General features: G+C 38.0%; 1 protein-coding gene across 1 annotated transcript in view; it reads left to right on the top strand.

The window, feature by feature from the left end:
- LGR4 (leucine rich repeat containing G protein-coupled receptor 4) overlaps positions 1-15,577 on the top strand; it is a 49,901-nt gene that overhangs the window by 26,717 nt on the left and 7,607 nt on the right. Inside the window, exons 5-13 of the mRNA XM_072421833.1 lie at positions 412-483; positions 5,941-6,009; positions 6,129-6,200; positions 7,414-7,485; positions 8,903-8,971; positions 10,237-10,308; positions 11,301-11,366; positions 12,696-12,767; positions 13,513-13,584. Of these exons, the coding sequence (XP_072277934.1) occupies positions 412-483; positions 5,941-6,009; positions 6,129-6,200; positions 7,414-7,485; positions 8,903-8,971; positions 10,237-10,308; positions 11,301-11,366; positions 12,696-12,767; positions 13,513-13,584 (636 nt within the window). The remainder of the gene's footprint in view (positions 1-411; positions 484-5,940; positions 6,010-6,128; positions 6,201-7,413; positions 7,486-8,902; positions 8,972-10,236; positions 10,309-11,300; positions 11,367-12,695; positions 12,768-13,512; positions 13,585-15,577) is intronic.

The following is a 15,577-nucleotide window of genomic DNA, read 5'->3' as shown; positions in this document are numbered from 1 at the left end:
TTTAAGTGTATATTTAACAGTCCAAACTGAGAAAATAAGATATTTTTGGATGGTTTTTTTTTACATACTTTATTATAGTAGACAATCTACCAGTACAATTCGCTATATTTAAGAAAGAAAAGCATTTCAAAGTAATATTAAAGGTAACACTTGAAAATTAACTAGTACTGGGATCCACCAATAGGGCACTTGGTGCATACATTTAGGAGGATCCATTATTTATTTTCTATTTTATTTATTTTTGTGGTCTGAAAGTACTGTTGGATTTTGTTAAGTGGGCTGTTTGGATATCAGACTCTTCGTGGAGTTCTTTAAATAAAGGCAACTCGACAGAGCGCTGACAGTTTTAGTTTATTCTGCAAACTGTTTGCATTGTACTCAGTAAACCTTTCTCTTTTCTTATGCTCTTAGGCATCTCCACAACAATAAAATCAAAACTCTAGGACCGCGCTGCTTTGATGGGTTGGATAGCCTGGAAGCGCTGTAAGTACTGCCTGTTGCATAACGTGACTGTACAATATTTATCCATCAGATTATTCTTTAGCAAGGATCAAAGAGCTGATGGCGTGACACGAGTGTGCCTGTGTATTGTGTCAAGACGAGTACTTCCTTTCATTATGGATCTCTTGCTGGAGGGGCTTTGACTGCGTGGATGGGCTTAATCAACAAAGCATTTAATTGCTATAATGGAAATAGATACAGGATGTGGGCACAGTTCACACACTGCATGTAAAGGCAGTTCTACAAAGAGGTTTTCTACAAAAGTAAGCTGTGTAGGTTATGTAATGATTTGACCACATTGGGTCCTATTCATCAGTGCTTTCTGTAAGTACTGTCTATGTAGACTCACAGCAACCATCCAGATAGGAACTTTCACTGCAGAATAATCAGGGATTAATGAATGTGGCAATGGTGGGTTTTTTTATAGAGTTTGTTTTACTTTTAGAAATTATAAAGTATACATTTTGTATTTTTTTAATAGGTAGATATTCAATTAGTGCGTTTCATTATTTTATATTTATCACTTGCAACCAACTGGTGGAGCTCTAAAAAATAAATAAATAAATAAAAAAAGGTATAAACATGCAATTACTATTGCCCAATGGAGCAATGACTGTACAGGCATGATGTTTGCCATTTTGATGAGCAACCTTTCCTTTTAAATGAAGAAGGGGATAGGAATGAGCTTGAGATGCCCCAGTGTATTATTTGACAATTTTAGAACAATAACAGTCATTAATGGACAGTTGTTAAACCAAACATGCATGAACAACCTCAACCATATAGGGGCACACTTGTGTGAATACGATATATTTGCCATAGATGAATATTACATTTTTTTAGTAGATTAACTAAAATTGTACAAGCTAATTGTATTTGTGTGTGGAGGCCAAGGTAGCTATTGAAGGACATTTATCAAAGTAAGCCATACATTTTATAGGTGAAGCTGGACTGGTATAAATTGGCAGAGGCTGGACTGAACACCTTTAAATCTTAGAAGCCCCAGGACATTGTATCTGCAAAGCAATGCAGTATAGAGAGTCCATTGTGTGGTGGTTATTGTTCCCATAAGATAAGCATGGCGCCAGCTGTGTGTATTGTACACTCACAATTGCACAAGCATGCATGCCTATGAATACATGTCTGTATTTTAATCTATAAATAAATATAAAGGAAATAGTCTTTGCCAGTTTTACTAGTTTTAGATAGGGCTCTTGTGCACCACTGTGTGTGTTATGGTAGCACTTGGCAACCCACTGTATAAATGTTTTGTAGGGATCTGTCCATTTTCATAATTGAGCTCCAACATGGTTGGGCGCTGTTAGTATGTAGACCATAATGGTGTTTTTTATTTTTTGTACGTTTTGGTGCACTGCCAGCCAGGGTCATATAAGGACAATTTGGGGTCCCAAGGCAAGATTGCATTTGATGTGCCTCTATCCCAGCCACACCCATGTCCCAAACATAATAAGTGTGTAGCGCTAGGCACGGCTGTGTGGTGACATCACTGAGCTCCTTCCATTTGCCCAATGTCAAGCCAGCCATAGACAACTTGAGCCAAGGGTTGGACTGTGCACGCAAACCGTGCAGTCCAAATAATAGGATTGGCTTACTTAGAGCAAAGTGAACGTTTGCTAAATAGGACAAAGATCTTCTCTTTTTAATCATCCAATACATGCAAGAAATAATCCTGTTTTTTTTTTTCCATCTTTGCCCTTCTGACATGATTGGGTATATAAGGAAAGCACACCTTATTGGCTAAGCTCAGTAAACATTTACTTTACAAAGTAAACATTCACTGTAAAGCGTATCTTACACTAAAAGTCAATGGTCAAATAATACAAACTTGCCCTCCCTCTATCTAAAATCTCTGCATTATGCCTGAATAAAAGAATAATAAAATAGCCCCCCAACCCTTGAAACTAGAACGTCCTCCACCTTTCTTGAAGGGCTTTCCATAGGATTTTGTAGTGTATCTGTAGGGATTTGTAGGAGTTCAATCAAAGGAACCTTTGTGAGGTCAGGTACTGATTTTGAGAGGACCCGGTAATTTAATGAATGTATACGTAGCAGAATTTAATTCATCGCAAGCCAGCAACATGTCCCTTTGTGGAGCCTACCTTGTAAGAACTCGTTTTGATATGGCACCTTTTCACAGGTCAACCTTCAAACATATTTGTCTCCCTTGACTTGTGAATCATAAGTATATCTACTCAAACTTCCTTCCCCATATCCTGTATAGTTTCCATTGCTGTTAACCGTTCAAACGAAGGGGGCCTTTTATTGTCCTCCTTCAAGGAAATAAAAGAAAAATACTGAATATTTATGTTCTACAAAAATGCCTTTGTTTTTAAGCCATGTAAGCGTAGCGATACGGCTTCTGAATCAATACCGGCAGGCATTCAGACAAAGGAGGAAGGTATGAAAGAAACCATTGAGTGCCTAGTTCTGAAATGAAGGAGGTTCCTTCGATAAGATCAGTAAACACTTCACTGTGGTGCCAGTGGCTTCTTCTGATTGCAGATTAAGCTGCAAATGGTGCCGTCTGCCCTCCTACACCTTGTATTCTAAAACTGGCCCTATTTTGGCAAAGTAATGCTTGGTTTAGAATGCTTGTGTGTGTGACTTACCAGTTGGGCATTTTTAACCTAAAATTGTCCAGCTTGGGTATGGTTTTGAACAGAGTCATAGACTAAGGACTATTAAGATGCCATATATAACTTCCCACTAACAATACATCACCCTGCTTTAGTACTACTTTCAAGGCTTTGTAGAACTTATCCAAATATCGATTTTAATGGATAGCGGTTAGTCCGGAATAACGAGAATTCTTGCACCAGGTACATTTGCCTGCAGACTAGTTGCAACTTGTGTTGCCGAACCTCCCTTACTAAATTAACTAAAATCCAATACATTGGGTAGGCCAGGAACAGTTAGGATGGTGAGGCAAGGGTTGGATGGCGCTAAACTTCCTTCAGCCAGCAAATGGGGTTGGCTTTATCTGACATTGTGCAGTTTCTAGGGACTAATGTGAGAAGTGGTTTGTTCCCTGTGCTTTAGAACTTATGAGCGGGCACACCATTGGGGGTAAATGCCCCAGAATCAGCACCAAGTCCCCCAGGGTTGGTGCTCAGTGCTAGTACACAAAAAGCTTAAGGGTTTGTTTCAGTGAAATAACTAATGCCCCATCCTTGGTGTTGGTTGGAAGGATAGTGACCCAATTCTGGTTTTACCCCAATCCTTGGGTCAATGGCAGGAATACTATCTTGACCTTTAGATGGAACTCTGACCCATTGCTTCTTACAGTTAGAGGGAAAATGCCTAGATGCTTTAAGGCAAGGAAAGGGCTCAAGTTTGGGGATCACTGGTTAATGCCCTGTCATTATGTTTCAGAGCTTACACAGGTTTATTGGCCTCTACCAGTCTATAACAGGGCATTGTATAGGCTTGGCGATTGGATGCTAAAGCCCAAGCACTTCATACCAGAGACAAGGTTGCACATTCCCCCTTAATATACTGGGCAGGGGAGTGTTTAATAGAAATAATAGTTATATGAATATCCCAAATATGGGAAATGTTTTCATAAGAACAATATCCTGATAAAACAACAAATGCAGTTGCATTTCCCCCTCTATGTCTAAATAGTTTAGAGACATTTATATTTGTCCATGTCTGCATTTATAAGCTTAGCTGAAAGCCATTGTCTTGTCACAGTGACATTTATTTTTATTGTTTGCGGTTTTCATGATCCACATTAAGTTCTCCTCGCCTTTCTATTTGCTGAAGCCTTTTAGAGCAGGCTGTGAAGTGGCTAGCCTGAACTGAGCTGACCCCTGGCCATTGTTTGGTTGTATCAGATATAAACGCTACACTGAAGGAAGTAATTAAAGATGGAAAGACAAATACTGTGGTGTAAGCAGGGGATAAAAAAATACCACTGATTTTATTTACACGCCAACTAACTGTTCCACTTTGTTTTGTAAGAGTATGTTTAAGTATAATGTGGCTTTTGTTTTTGTAGTAAAAGTCAGACTATAGATCCAGACTTAGGCACTTTGTCCCTGATTATCTCTCAATGCTGGAAACAATTTTTTTCCATTAAATTGGGACTGGTTGAATGGATTTGGAATTGTGCCTCCTTCCTTTGCAATGGGAAGGTAAATTAAACTCAATGTCATAATATCATGTTATCAGGTTCAGAGGTTAGCACTCTGGTCTTTGCAGCGGTAGGTCCCAGGTTTGAATCTTGACCAGGACACCATCTCCATATTGTTTCTCCAATCTCCCTGTGTTTTCGTGGGTTTCCTCGGGGTACTCCAGGTTCCTCCCACATTCCAAAAACATGCAGTTAGGTTTATTGCCTTCCCCCCCCAAATTGGCCTTGGATTATGATATGACTATGGTAGGTACAATATATTGGGAGTCCCTTTGAGAAACAGCTACTGACGTGACTTTTGACATTGTAAAGTGCTGCATAATATGATGGCGCTATATAAATATTGGATTAATAACACTGGGAAATTTTGTATCTGTGCACACTCATGCATCATGTTATATCATTTTAACATCTTGAAAAGTTGTTTGGTTATTATTGCTATTCAGGGCAAGTGAAAGTCTTTTATCAACTTAGCACCCAACCAACTTTTTCTCTCTATCCCAATCCAAGTTGGATGGTGTCAAAGCTTTTGCATGGATAATGATGCCTTATTTAGGTGCCTGCTGGTGCCTGAACATTGCACCCGGGGAGGAGGTCATATTCTTCCCAATACCTGGAAACTCCCAGTATTTACAACTGTTGGGCAAAGTCTTCTAAATGTCTGTAGTAGAAAAGTTCTCAAATTCTGGTTTACAATAGGGATTTTAAAAAAATTGAATCATGGACTCGAAAATGTAGGATACCATTGTGGGCCTCTACTTCTAAAATTACTAGTTGCCCAGCTTCATGCCTATCAGTGGACTGATTATTTTGTGTCACTAATCCAAAACTTCCAGTTGGAGTCTGTGGCTTCTCAACTGCATAATTGTTTTAGTAGTTCAAGGTATTAAAGATTGAGGTGGCCAGGTAACCAACATTTTCAAAGAGAGGCCAACAATAACCTACTGTATTGTTCTCGGGACAGATGCACTTCAGAGAATTCATACACATGAGATGATTGTTGGTCTAACTGGTTGATTTTACCAACTGTCTGCATAAGTAAGCTGCAGGAAACAACCCAGGCAAACTTGAGCACACTTAAGCAACTTTGGGTCAAACCACAGGATTAGACCAATACTGGATGTCCTTGGGGGGGGGGGGGTATATGTGTGAAAGTTCAGGCATTCAGAAATCACATGTATGCAAAGTTTTTTCTTTTAGTTTTTTATTTTTTCAAATAAATGGTTGATTTTTGTTTGCTGGCCAAACCAACAACTAACTTCAATATATATATATTTTTTTAGCGATCTTAACTATAATAACCTTGTGGAATTTCCTGAAGTTATAAAGTCTCTGGGCAACTTGAAGGAGCTGTAAGTACTTTTTACATTGCTAAGCTATACATTAACACGCTTACAAAGGAGGGTTGCATGGAGGTTAAATTATAACTACATATTTGTTTTATTCATCATTTTCTTTTTCCAATTTTTAGAGGCTTTCACAGCAATTCCATTACAACTATTCCTGATGGAGCATTTGAGAAGAACCCATTGCTAAAAAGCATGTAAGTTGTGTATCTTCTTTCTTTTTCTTTTTTTTTTTTCCTAACCATTTAATATTATATTTTTGGGAAGATGGCTTTGATTGTGTGGGGATTGTGTTGATAGATGACCACTGTGACCCACTGACAATGAGATGTTTAATAAGTAGATGCATCATATTTTGTGGACATTCTGACTTTGATTGTGAGTAGTCCAGATCTGATCCATCCTTTGTGGCCTAAAGTGGAGCTTGCATGTAGAGAAGATGTTACCCCGCTCCCGCTTGTTATAATTATAAAATGATATGCCCCTTTTTCCCAATTCTATGGTATAGTGGTCGGTTAGCTCATCTGATCAGATCCAGGGGATCCTGAGATCTCCAAACCTTGAGTGAAGCACTGTTGAAAGCATCTTAGCATGACACATTTCTTTGGGAAATTCTAGATTCCTTGGATATTTCTGGAAAAAGGATAATGCCACCTTTGACCAGGTACTGTAGCCACAAGCCACGAAAAAGGGGCGCGTATTATATAACTTTTTTAACTCCATCTCGTTTTTTTAAAAGCTATTCTGCAGAAGTGGGGCAAACACACAGAAGACCCTTTAGGTGCAAGCTCCTTTTTCAGGGCAGGTTTAGACCTTCCTCAGGATCGACCAATCTCATGTGGCTCTTGACTCGCACCACAGCACTGATTTTACAGCTGTGAGCAGTACTAGTACTGCTCACTACTTCCCCTATTTATTCCCCATTGAAACTTGAAGACGCTACATGTAGCGTCTTTTGAGAGGCAGTGATTCCCTGGCATTAGGAAGCAGTACACGAACCACAAGCTCTTGGCCATTGCCGTGTACATAGCCCTAAAATCCAACTGTGGCACAGATTTGGTTTTTATTATTGTGTTTACGTTGGTCAGGCTTTAAATGCCTTTTGTGTTGTGGAATTATCTGATAGACTGATAGACAAGAAAATGAGGACTTTCCCATTACCTAATATTTGTCAAATAAATAAAAAAGGTAAGGGGAAAACCCCTGGATGTGGAAGTTGGTGACATATTTTCAAATATTTTTTTTTTTCCTCTGGTGCCATATGTTCACTTTTTAGAACGCATTAGTGGTCAGGTAGCTCATTTATAATAGTTTGTCCTAGCCATAATAGCTCTAGGCTTTAACTCTTTTGACCGAAGCAATTGAAAACAGTTTAACAGTATGTCCACCTTTTTCTTTCAATTTTGACAGACAATTGTATGATAATCCGTTGTCTTTTGTCGGGAATTCAGCTTTTCAAAACTTATCAGACCTCCGCTTCTTGTAAGTACTTGTCTAGCCTTTACTAGAATGTGTGAAGTGAGATACTTGACACAGCAATATTGGCTCTGTCTGCTTTCTATAATTATGCTGCTTAACTGTACTCTGATCTGTTGACCCCTTGAAAGGATTTATAAAGACGATGATATGTTAGTTCATTGCAAATTGTACCGTGACACAAGAATGAGAACTTTGAAAATACTTAGTTTTAGGTTTTTTTCATTAAAAATTTTGTATAGCATTTGTAAGCTGAAATGATGTCCATGATAACGAAACACAAAATGAAAAGCCACCTGCAGGCAACACGGTGGCTCCATGCCTAGCATTCTTGCCCATCCAGCGCTAGGTCCCAGGTTCACATCTCTGCCAGGACACTATCTGCATGGAGTTTGGATGGTCTCACTGTGTTTGTAGTTTTCCAGCTCCTAAAACATGCAGTTGTGTATTTCGCTTCTCCCAAAATTGGCCTTAGGCTGTGCTAATGATACATGACTATGGCGGGGACATTAGATTATCAGCCCCTCTGAGGGACAGTTAGTGATATGACTATGGATTCTGGACATTTCTGCATAATATGTTGGTGCTATATAAATACACCATGGTAATAATGAAATCTGACCTCCTGTGCCTTTCACTCCAACCTTAAGAACTTATTATTGAGTGGTTTATTCAAGCACACAGAATTGAACATAGAATTATCAGGATTATTCAGTCCTTTGAATGGGCCAATCACTAAATGATCATTTGAATCAGTTGTCAAAGCCAAATACAAAATATTGCATGTAATCTGAATTATAACTCATCCAGTTCACATAGGAATATACAAAATGATCAGGCAGCATGCAATCTGATTACTAGGTGTTATATTTGAGAACCAAATACAAAATGAACCTATTGCATGCAATCTGAATTATAACTCATCCAGTTTACATAAAATATACAAAATTGATCGGGCAGCATGTAATCTGATTATTAGGTGTTACATTTGAGTACCATACTCAGAATGATCTAAATGCATGTAGTCTGATCTATAAATAGTGTACCTGCTTACAGAATTTAACACAAACCTACCAGGCTGCAGTGGAAGTGAAAAGCTAACAATTGCTATTTGCTGCTTTACTTTTTCTCTAGCAACTAACTGCAAGGTCTTTTTGTTTTTGCCCACATCTCTTACTTTGAGTCTTGCTGACAGCATGATTGGCCGGCTGTGGACCCAGCAATTGGCAGTTTGTGCAAATACTGAAAAAAAAACTGGCAGCTCTGTGTATAATTTTAGCCTTACATAATCTTGGTGCTTCCATATTTACATGTGGCTTAGTAGCTAAATGGAGTTTTAAGTCTTATCAACCTTACAACCTACTACCTAAAACAAAACAAAGTTGTAATTAAATTTATGCATGTTTTAACATTTCTTTATTAGGGTTATTCGAGGAGCATCTGACATCTTGTGGTTCCCAAACTTGACTGGAACAGTAAACTTGGAAAGCCTGTGAGTATAGCACATACTGGGATTATTCAGCTGTATTGGACTTTTGCTTAAGTAAGGCTGTTGTCAGTTATAATGTAACAAAGGACTGTGGTATAGAAGCTGGGGGAAAGAAAGTTGGATGGGATTCCAGTACCAACCAATAGGGTTTAAGATGTGGTTTTGTCCACTTTTTGTTAGAAAATGAAAGGAAACCTATGGTTTATAAATTGGACAACACACGCTTCTTTTTTTCCAGGATTTATGCACAAAGCCCATATGGACTTTTTATTAAAACCATGCAAATGTTAGCAGTGTTTAGAAATCCAAAGTCCATAAATCTCTCTTAAAGCACATGCATTAACCCCGGCTGGTGCTTGCCCCTGGATGATGGGTGGCTCGCCAACATATGAAGTTGATCAGTTGGCATATCTGGCAAAAGTGTGGTTCATCTGGAATGTTTTTTTTTTAGAGCAAACTGGTCTTAGGGTATCTACAGCAGGGCTATTATGTTTTAAAGGTCAGGGCTACTTTATCTTTTACCAAATTCAGTAATTAGGTATTCAACCAAAAGCTGGCATACAGCAGCTTAGAAAGAGTTATTACAGCAGCGCTTTGCCTAATTAATAAATGGTTTTGTGCCTTGCCAATTGTATTGGGATGTTGTTTTATACCATCCTAAAACTATGAGCCTTGGAGCGCTGGGCTCAAGACTAGTGTGATGGGGGCACATGGATGGTAATACTCTCCATGCAGGTGGATGAAAGAGGTATATATAATGCATTGGGTATAGGTCTGTGGTTGCTCACAGATCTGCAGTAAATTATGAGTAGTGTCTTTTTATGCTATAAGAATCTTTATTTAAGGTTTAGTTAAGGCAAAATGTTTTGACATATATAAAGATTTCTGATTGAAAAATATAAAAGATGAACAGCATAATTTACATGGTAAAAATTTAAAATTAAATACCTGATTGGACTCGGCTGTCTTTAAAAGGTTGGCACTCTTGACCATTTTAAATCTGTTCTACTTTTGTCTAATGCCGCCATTTTAGTGTGTTAATAATTGAGTATGGGGGTTTATGCATTGCTTGAATGTAGTCATTTGTAAATAATTTCCTCACTGTGTATTTAGAGTCATCGGTAGCGGTCAAAATATGGGGACCTAAATTGGAATATCTCAGTGAATAGAAAAATCCTCTTTTGATGTGTAAATATTTTTTTAAAATATTTGACATAGAAACCTATAGATGTAGATCAAGTTTCAACATACCTTTCTGTGTTTTACAGGACGTTAACAGGCACAAAGATCAGAAGCATTCCACTGAACCTGTGCCAGGAGCAGAAGATGCTAAGATCTCTGTAAGTTAATACATCTTTTATTTGCTTATATTTGCTATGTTGCTTTAACCTGGTGTAAGGAATATTTTTGGGTTGGTGAAAAAAGTTTTCTGAATTATTTTGTTTGAACACACCATGGAATCTGGTGATGAAAAAGTAATAGTATTGTATTTAAAGAATATAGCCTGATAGAACACATTCGGCATCTTTACTAAACAAGTAGCCCAAATAGAATAATCTTCAAAGTATTTTACTGTATAATAAGATTTTGGACCAACAGCAGAGGCAACTGGTGTGAAGATGAGAGATAAAGCACAGCTACCATACAGCATTACTAAACTGGAAAAATGTATTAGGCAGCATTAGATCAGCCATTATTGACACAACAGTTTTTAAAGGAAAGCTGTCATTGCTGAATCTTCTATCTACAATTACTAGGTATCTGCCTGCCTTGCTGGTCCTCTTGCTTAATGCATTGCAGGTCAGGAGTTTGATCCCACAAACCATGTACTTGTTTGGGTCCGAAGTACTGACTCCAGATGCCACAAAGGCAGTAATCTTCTTTAAGTACCAGTTTCCAAACTAGTTCACCATAAAGTTCCTAAAGTATCTCATCTTTCCCTCCTTCCCACTATTCTGTTCACCATTGGGAGTAAAAAAAAAACCTTTAAGATCCAATTTGACCTTTCCTTACAAAGTGCTGCTCAGTTCACCATTACTGTCACCAAACAAGAGAGATCGGTAGAGATTGTGTCCCATGATTCCGTACCCAGAAGTACCGTCTATTTTATTAGCTTCCATCAATAAAGAAAAGTGTAACAAAAATTTTGGAGTATTTATAGATGAGGAGCTGGCCTGAATGCACATTGATAATGCACATCTAAAAAAAAGTCTCCAATGATTGTTTTCAAATTTGTATCCCATCCTTATTTATTTCCTAAGAGGTGACCTTGCTTGTATTTTACGCAAAATTAATTTAAATTTACCTCTTTTCTGCTTCTTTTGTCTTCCAGAGACCTTTCTTACAGTGAAATAACAGATCTGACTGGACTAAAAGGATGCAGTTCATTGGAGGAAATGTAAGAAACATCTCCTAATATAATCTATATATTGGTCAAAGCAAGCATGCACATACAGAACTTTGATCGAGTAAAGAGCAGAACCTTAGTATTTAGATAGGCAGATTTATTACAATTTAATCTCTTTTCTGTTAAATTTGGACCCTTTTACAGAAGGTTTACAATTTTTCCTGATACTGTCTATTACTTCTGATTGGTGCAAACCAATTTCCTGGCAAACTGGAACACATATACATAAAAACACATACACACATACACATACATACATACATACATACATACATACATACATACATACACATACACACACACACACACACACATACATACATACATACACACACACAAACATACATACACACACACAAACATACACACACACATACATACATACATACAGAAATAGATTAAGGTGCACAAACCACAATCGAATATTGCCCAGTGTATGGATCAGAATTTTGCATTTAAAGCCAAACTCTGGCCTGGTTATTATTGTACCCATGCCTGCAAATGAGGGTTAAATGTTTAGCTAGCATGGTAGAGGTTATCAAGAAAATACTTTCCGTATTACTCGCTTCCCCAGTAGTCAGCGATCTCCTCTGCTGTTTGACATCTTGGGTAAATTTGACTCTCTACAGAAGCCTGATCCTTCTTTTAGCAGTTGTCACATTTGGAAGATATGGTTTTCTAGTAATGACCTAAATTTTTTAGACTTCTTTAATTTCTGCTCTTTCGGCAATGATCATCGGTATAAATAGAAAGGATAAATCTTCCCAGAGGTCACATAGACAACAATAGACTCCTGGAAAGTGTTCTAACTTGTAAACACTTTATCCAGAAAGCTTTGGCTTTAGATATACTTATATTGCTGCCTCGTCTTAGGCAGCATGCACTGACAAGTGAATCACGGCACATTCACAGTACTGCTTGTTACATGTGTTAGTGCAATTCAGTGCCACACCAAAGCACTTTGGGACAGATGTGCATTTGGCGTACGGATGTTGTGTGTGCCAAAAATACTTTATGCACTTTTTTTGGGGTTTTCTTTTTGGTGCATTATGCAGCCTATTTAGATGATTGGCCACTTTAATGAAACTTACATGAATGCATGGCATAACGTGTGACTCATAGGGGCTAACTCATGCAGTAGTTTAGATGAGCTAGAAACCTTTGTTATTTTGGTCTTTTATATAATCATCTGTATACCTGTAAATAATGGTGTGGTTACTCTCATAAAACATTGATGTTAGTTTCTGGGCTATAATTATTTTTAATGTGTTAAAAGAGCGGGTTACACTTTGTAGAATAACTTGTTTGTTCTACTTTTAGTTACCTGCAACACAATCAAATCACTGAAGTTCAGAACGATTCTTTACGAGGTCTGACGTCTTTACGTGTGTTGTAAGTATGGAGTCTAATAAATTATTTTTTTCATCTTTTGCTCACAAAGTTTACCCGTGTGTGTGCATGTCTTTGATGTATTTTAAGATGGGTAGGGGAGTGGTAGGATAAAGACCTTAAATCTGTGGTCACCATATAGGATGCACCATTTTGGATTATTAAGCCACAAGTGCAATCGGCGTGCCTCCTAATTTTAACTTTTATTTTATCATTTTAATGGTCTTTGGGTTAAAGTGAAACTTCCAACGTTCCTTTGACAATCTGTCCACCTGTAGGAGCGGTGAGTTTAATCTCTCCGTAGGTTTTGTGTTGGTCATTGTCCAAGCTTACATGGGGGTAAAAATTGGTCCTCTCCTGAAATGGACAGTCCAGACTTGGCAGCACAGATTCTACTCTTCCACAATTTGAGCGCGATGAATCCTGGCATTGCCATTTTGTAATATGCCCATGCCATCAGGAAAGACATTTCCGTTTATAAAAAATAATGGTCATTCAGTATATTCAGGTAGTCAGCTGACTTCATTTTTTAGCACATAACATTGCTCGGCCAACAGAAACAACTTTGCATCATTGCCCCCACAGGCTTTGGGATTTCGTTTTTGAAATAAAAGTAGGCAGGTAAATCCACCCACCAACATAAAAAACTGTAATATGAATTTTGAATAGAATTAGCTTGCAAAGCTCTAGTTGCAGAAACTAGGGATGTGATTTAAAGGTTTAACAATATATACTGTACCCATTACAGAGACCTCAGCAGGAATTCCATCCGTTGGATTCACAGCGACGCTTTTATCACCTTGACTTCCATATCTAAACTGTAAGTGCATTTTTTTCCTCCTGTCAAGAAAAACTGCATTTATATTTTGTCCCCTTTCATAACATTACCATGCTGTTTTTCATTGTCTAAGAGGATTTACTTTCTAAAGGGTTTAATAAGATCACAGACCCCCAGGGCAGAAACAACCTAATGTAACATTAAAACAACAATTGTGCTTTGAAAGTGCATTTTAGTCAGCTTAAGATTTTTGTGGTGATATAGGAAATGTCAGATTCATGGCCAGAAGGAAATGTTGTAATACAGTATTATTAACCATGGCTACAAGATGAGAAAACACAGACCTCTAAAGGCCTCTTGTCAAAATCATGCAAGAATTTTTAGGAGGGTTCCACCTTAAATGATTAGTGCATCCATGGTTTAGGAAAGGTGTGTATTATTAGCCACCTTATTGGCAAAATTGTCATCATCTTACTGTAGCTTCAATTAACTTGGTTGTCCTTTGATGTCTGTAAATTGCTAGCAATAAGATTTATCTTTACCTGTAGTCAACTTTGTATATTTCTAGTACTCGTATACATAGGAAGTTATGGGGCTGCACCCCCAGCCATCCAACATCTGCTGCTACATCATGCTCTTGATCATTAAAACGATTGAGAGCATTTTAATGATGGAGTGGTGATGGTTTGGATAGGGCATTTGGATGGGGCAGTTGACAGATGGTGGTAGAGGTAACTTTCTCACGTTATTTGCAACATCTAGAATTCAGTTGTCTATTCAATACACTGCCTTAACAAAACGCCCTGGTAAAATGGTTAAAACACTGCTTCTCAACCATCCATATGGATGATTCTTTGCAATTATTCCGGTATAGGAGACCTCTACATGTTAAAGTTTAAAGGTCTCTCCAGAAGCGCTCTACCTTGGGTTTAAAATGAACTTTCACCATTATTTGGACTTATTTACTTCCTTCCACCTCCCTCTTACACACACAAATCAATATAATTTTCATTTTTTGCATGTAGGAAATACCATTTTTTCATTGCATTCCTCCACCACTTCCTTAGCCCTTTCCTAAGGAGAAAGTATTGCACGCGGCAAAGGAAATTAGAACAGATTGTAGAATAAATACATGTTATGATTTTGTAATGGGGTCGTGGGAAAGGAGTATTAGGGAAAAACCTAATGATGGGGCAGCACGGGGGCTCACAGGTAAGTTCTCTGGCCTTTGCAGCGCTAGGTCCTAGGTTCAAATCCCGTCTAGGACACTCTCTGCATGGAGTTTGAAGGTTCTCCCAGTGTTTGCGTGGGTTTCCTCCCACATGCCAAAAACATGCAGTTAGGTTGTTTGGCTAACCCCTCAAAAACTGACCTTAGACTGTATTAAAAACATATCACTGAGGACATTTGTGAGCCCCTTTGAGGGACAGCTAGTGAAATGACTATGGCGTTTGTACAGAGCTGTGTAATATGATGATATATATGGTATGATATTAATAATGATGGTGATGAAAGATCCTCTTTAAAGTGGAAAAACCTCCTTAAAACCCAACTATGGCCAGAGTTTTAAAAGGGAAAGAATATCAGTATGTAGAAGTAAGGGAAAGCTTACACCATCAAGGTAACTAGCACCTCCCCAAAGGCATTTTAAAGGGGCCAAGAGGTCATCTCGAAAGGTTAATAAATGCTTATGCTTTGTAAACCCAAGGGCAAAATTTATATATTGCAGCTTACAAGTACATAAACTGAGATTTCATTTTTCTAAGCTATCTTCTTTGCACTTTAAAACATCTAGATAAAGGGAGCTGTTATAGTCATACTATGAAGATGAGCTTAGAATGGAAGCGCTTCACTTCCAAAAATGTATTGACTAAACATAGCACAGAAGTTTTATGGGCATGATCAGCAGGTAACACTAAAGAGGATAAAACCGAAAAAGAGGAACTAATGCAGCCACCACATCTATAGACTGGTAGGCAGCAATATATTACATGATATCTTGTGATGAAGGGTAGATATGCTTTATCTGACTGTT

The sequence above is a fragment of the Pyxicephalus adspersus genome, chromosome 9 (genome assembly GCF_032062135.1).
Source record: "Pyxicephalus adspersus chromosome 9, UCB_Pads_2.0, whole genome shotgun sequence".
Taxonomy (NCBI): Eukaryota; Metazoa; Chordata; class Amphibia; order Anura; family Pyxicephalidae; genus Pyxicephalus; species Pyxicephalus adspersus.
Note: the sequence above shows the minus strand (reverse complement) of the source record. Positions and strands in the feature narration are given on the sequence as shown.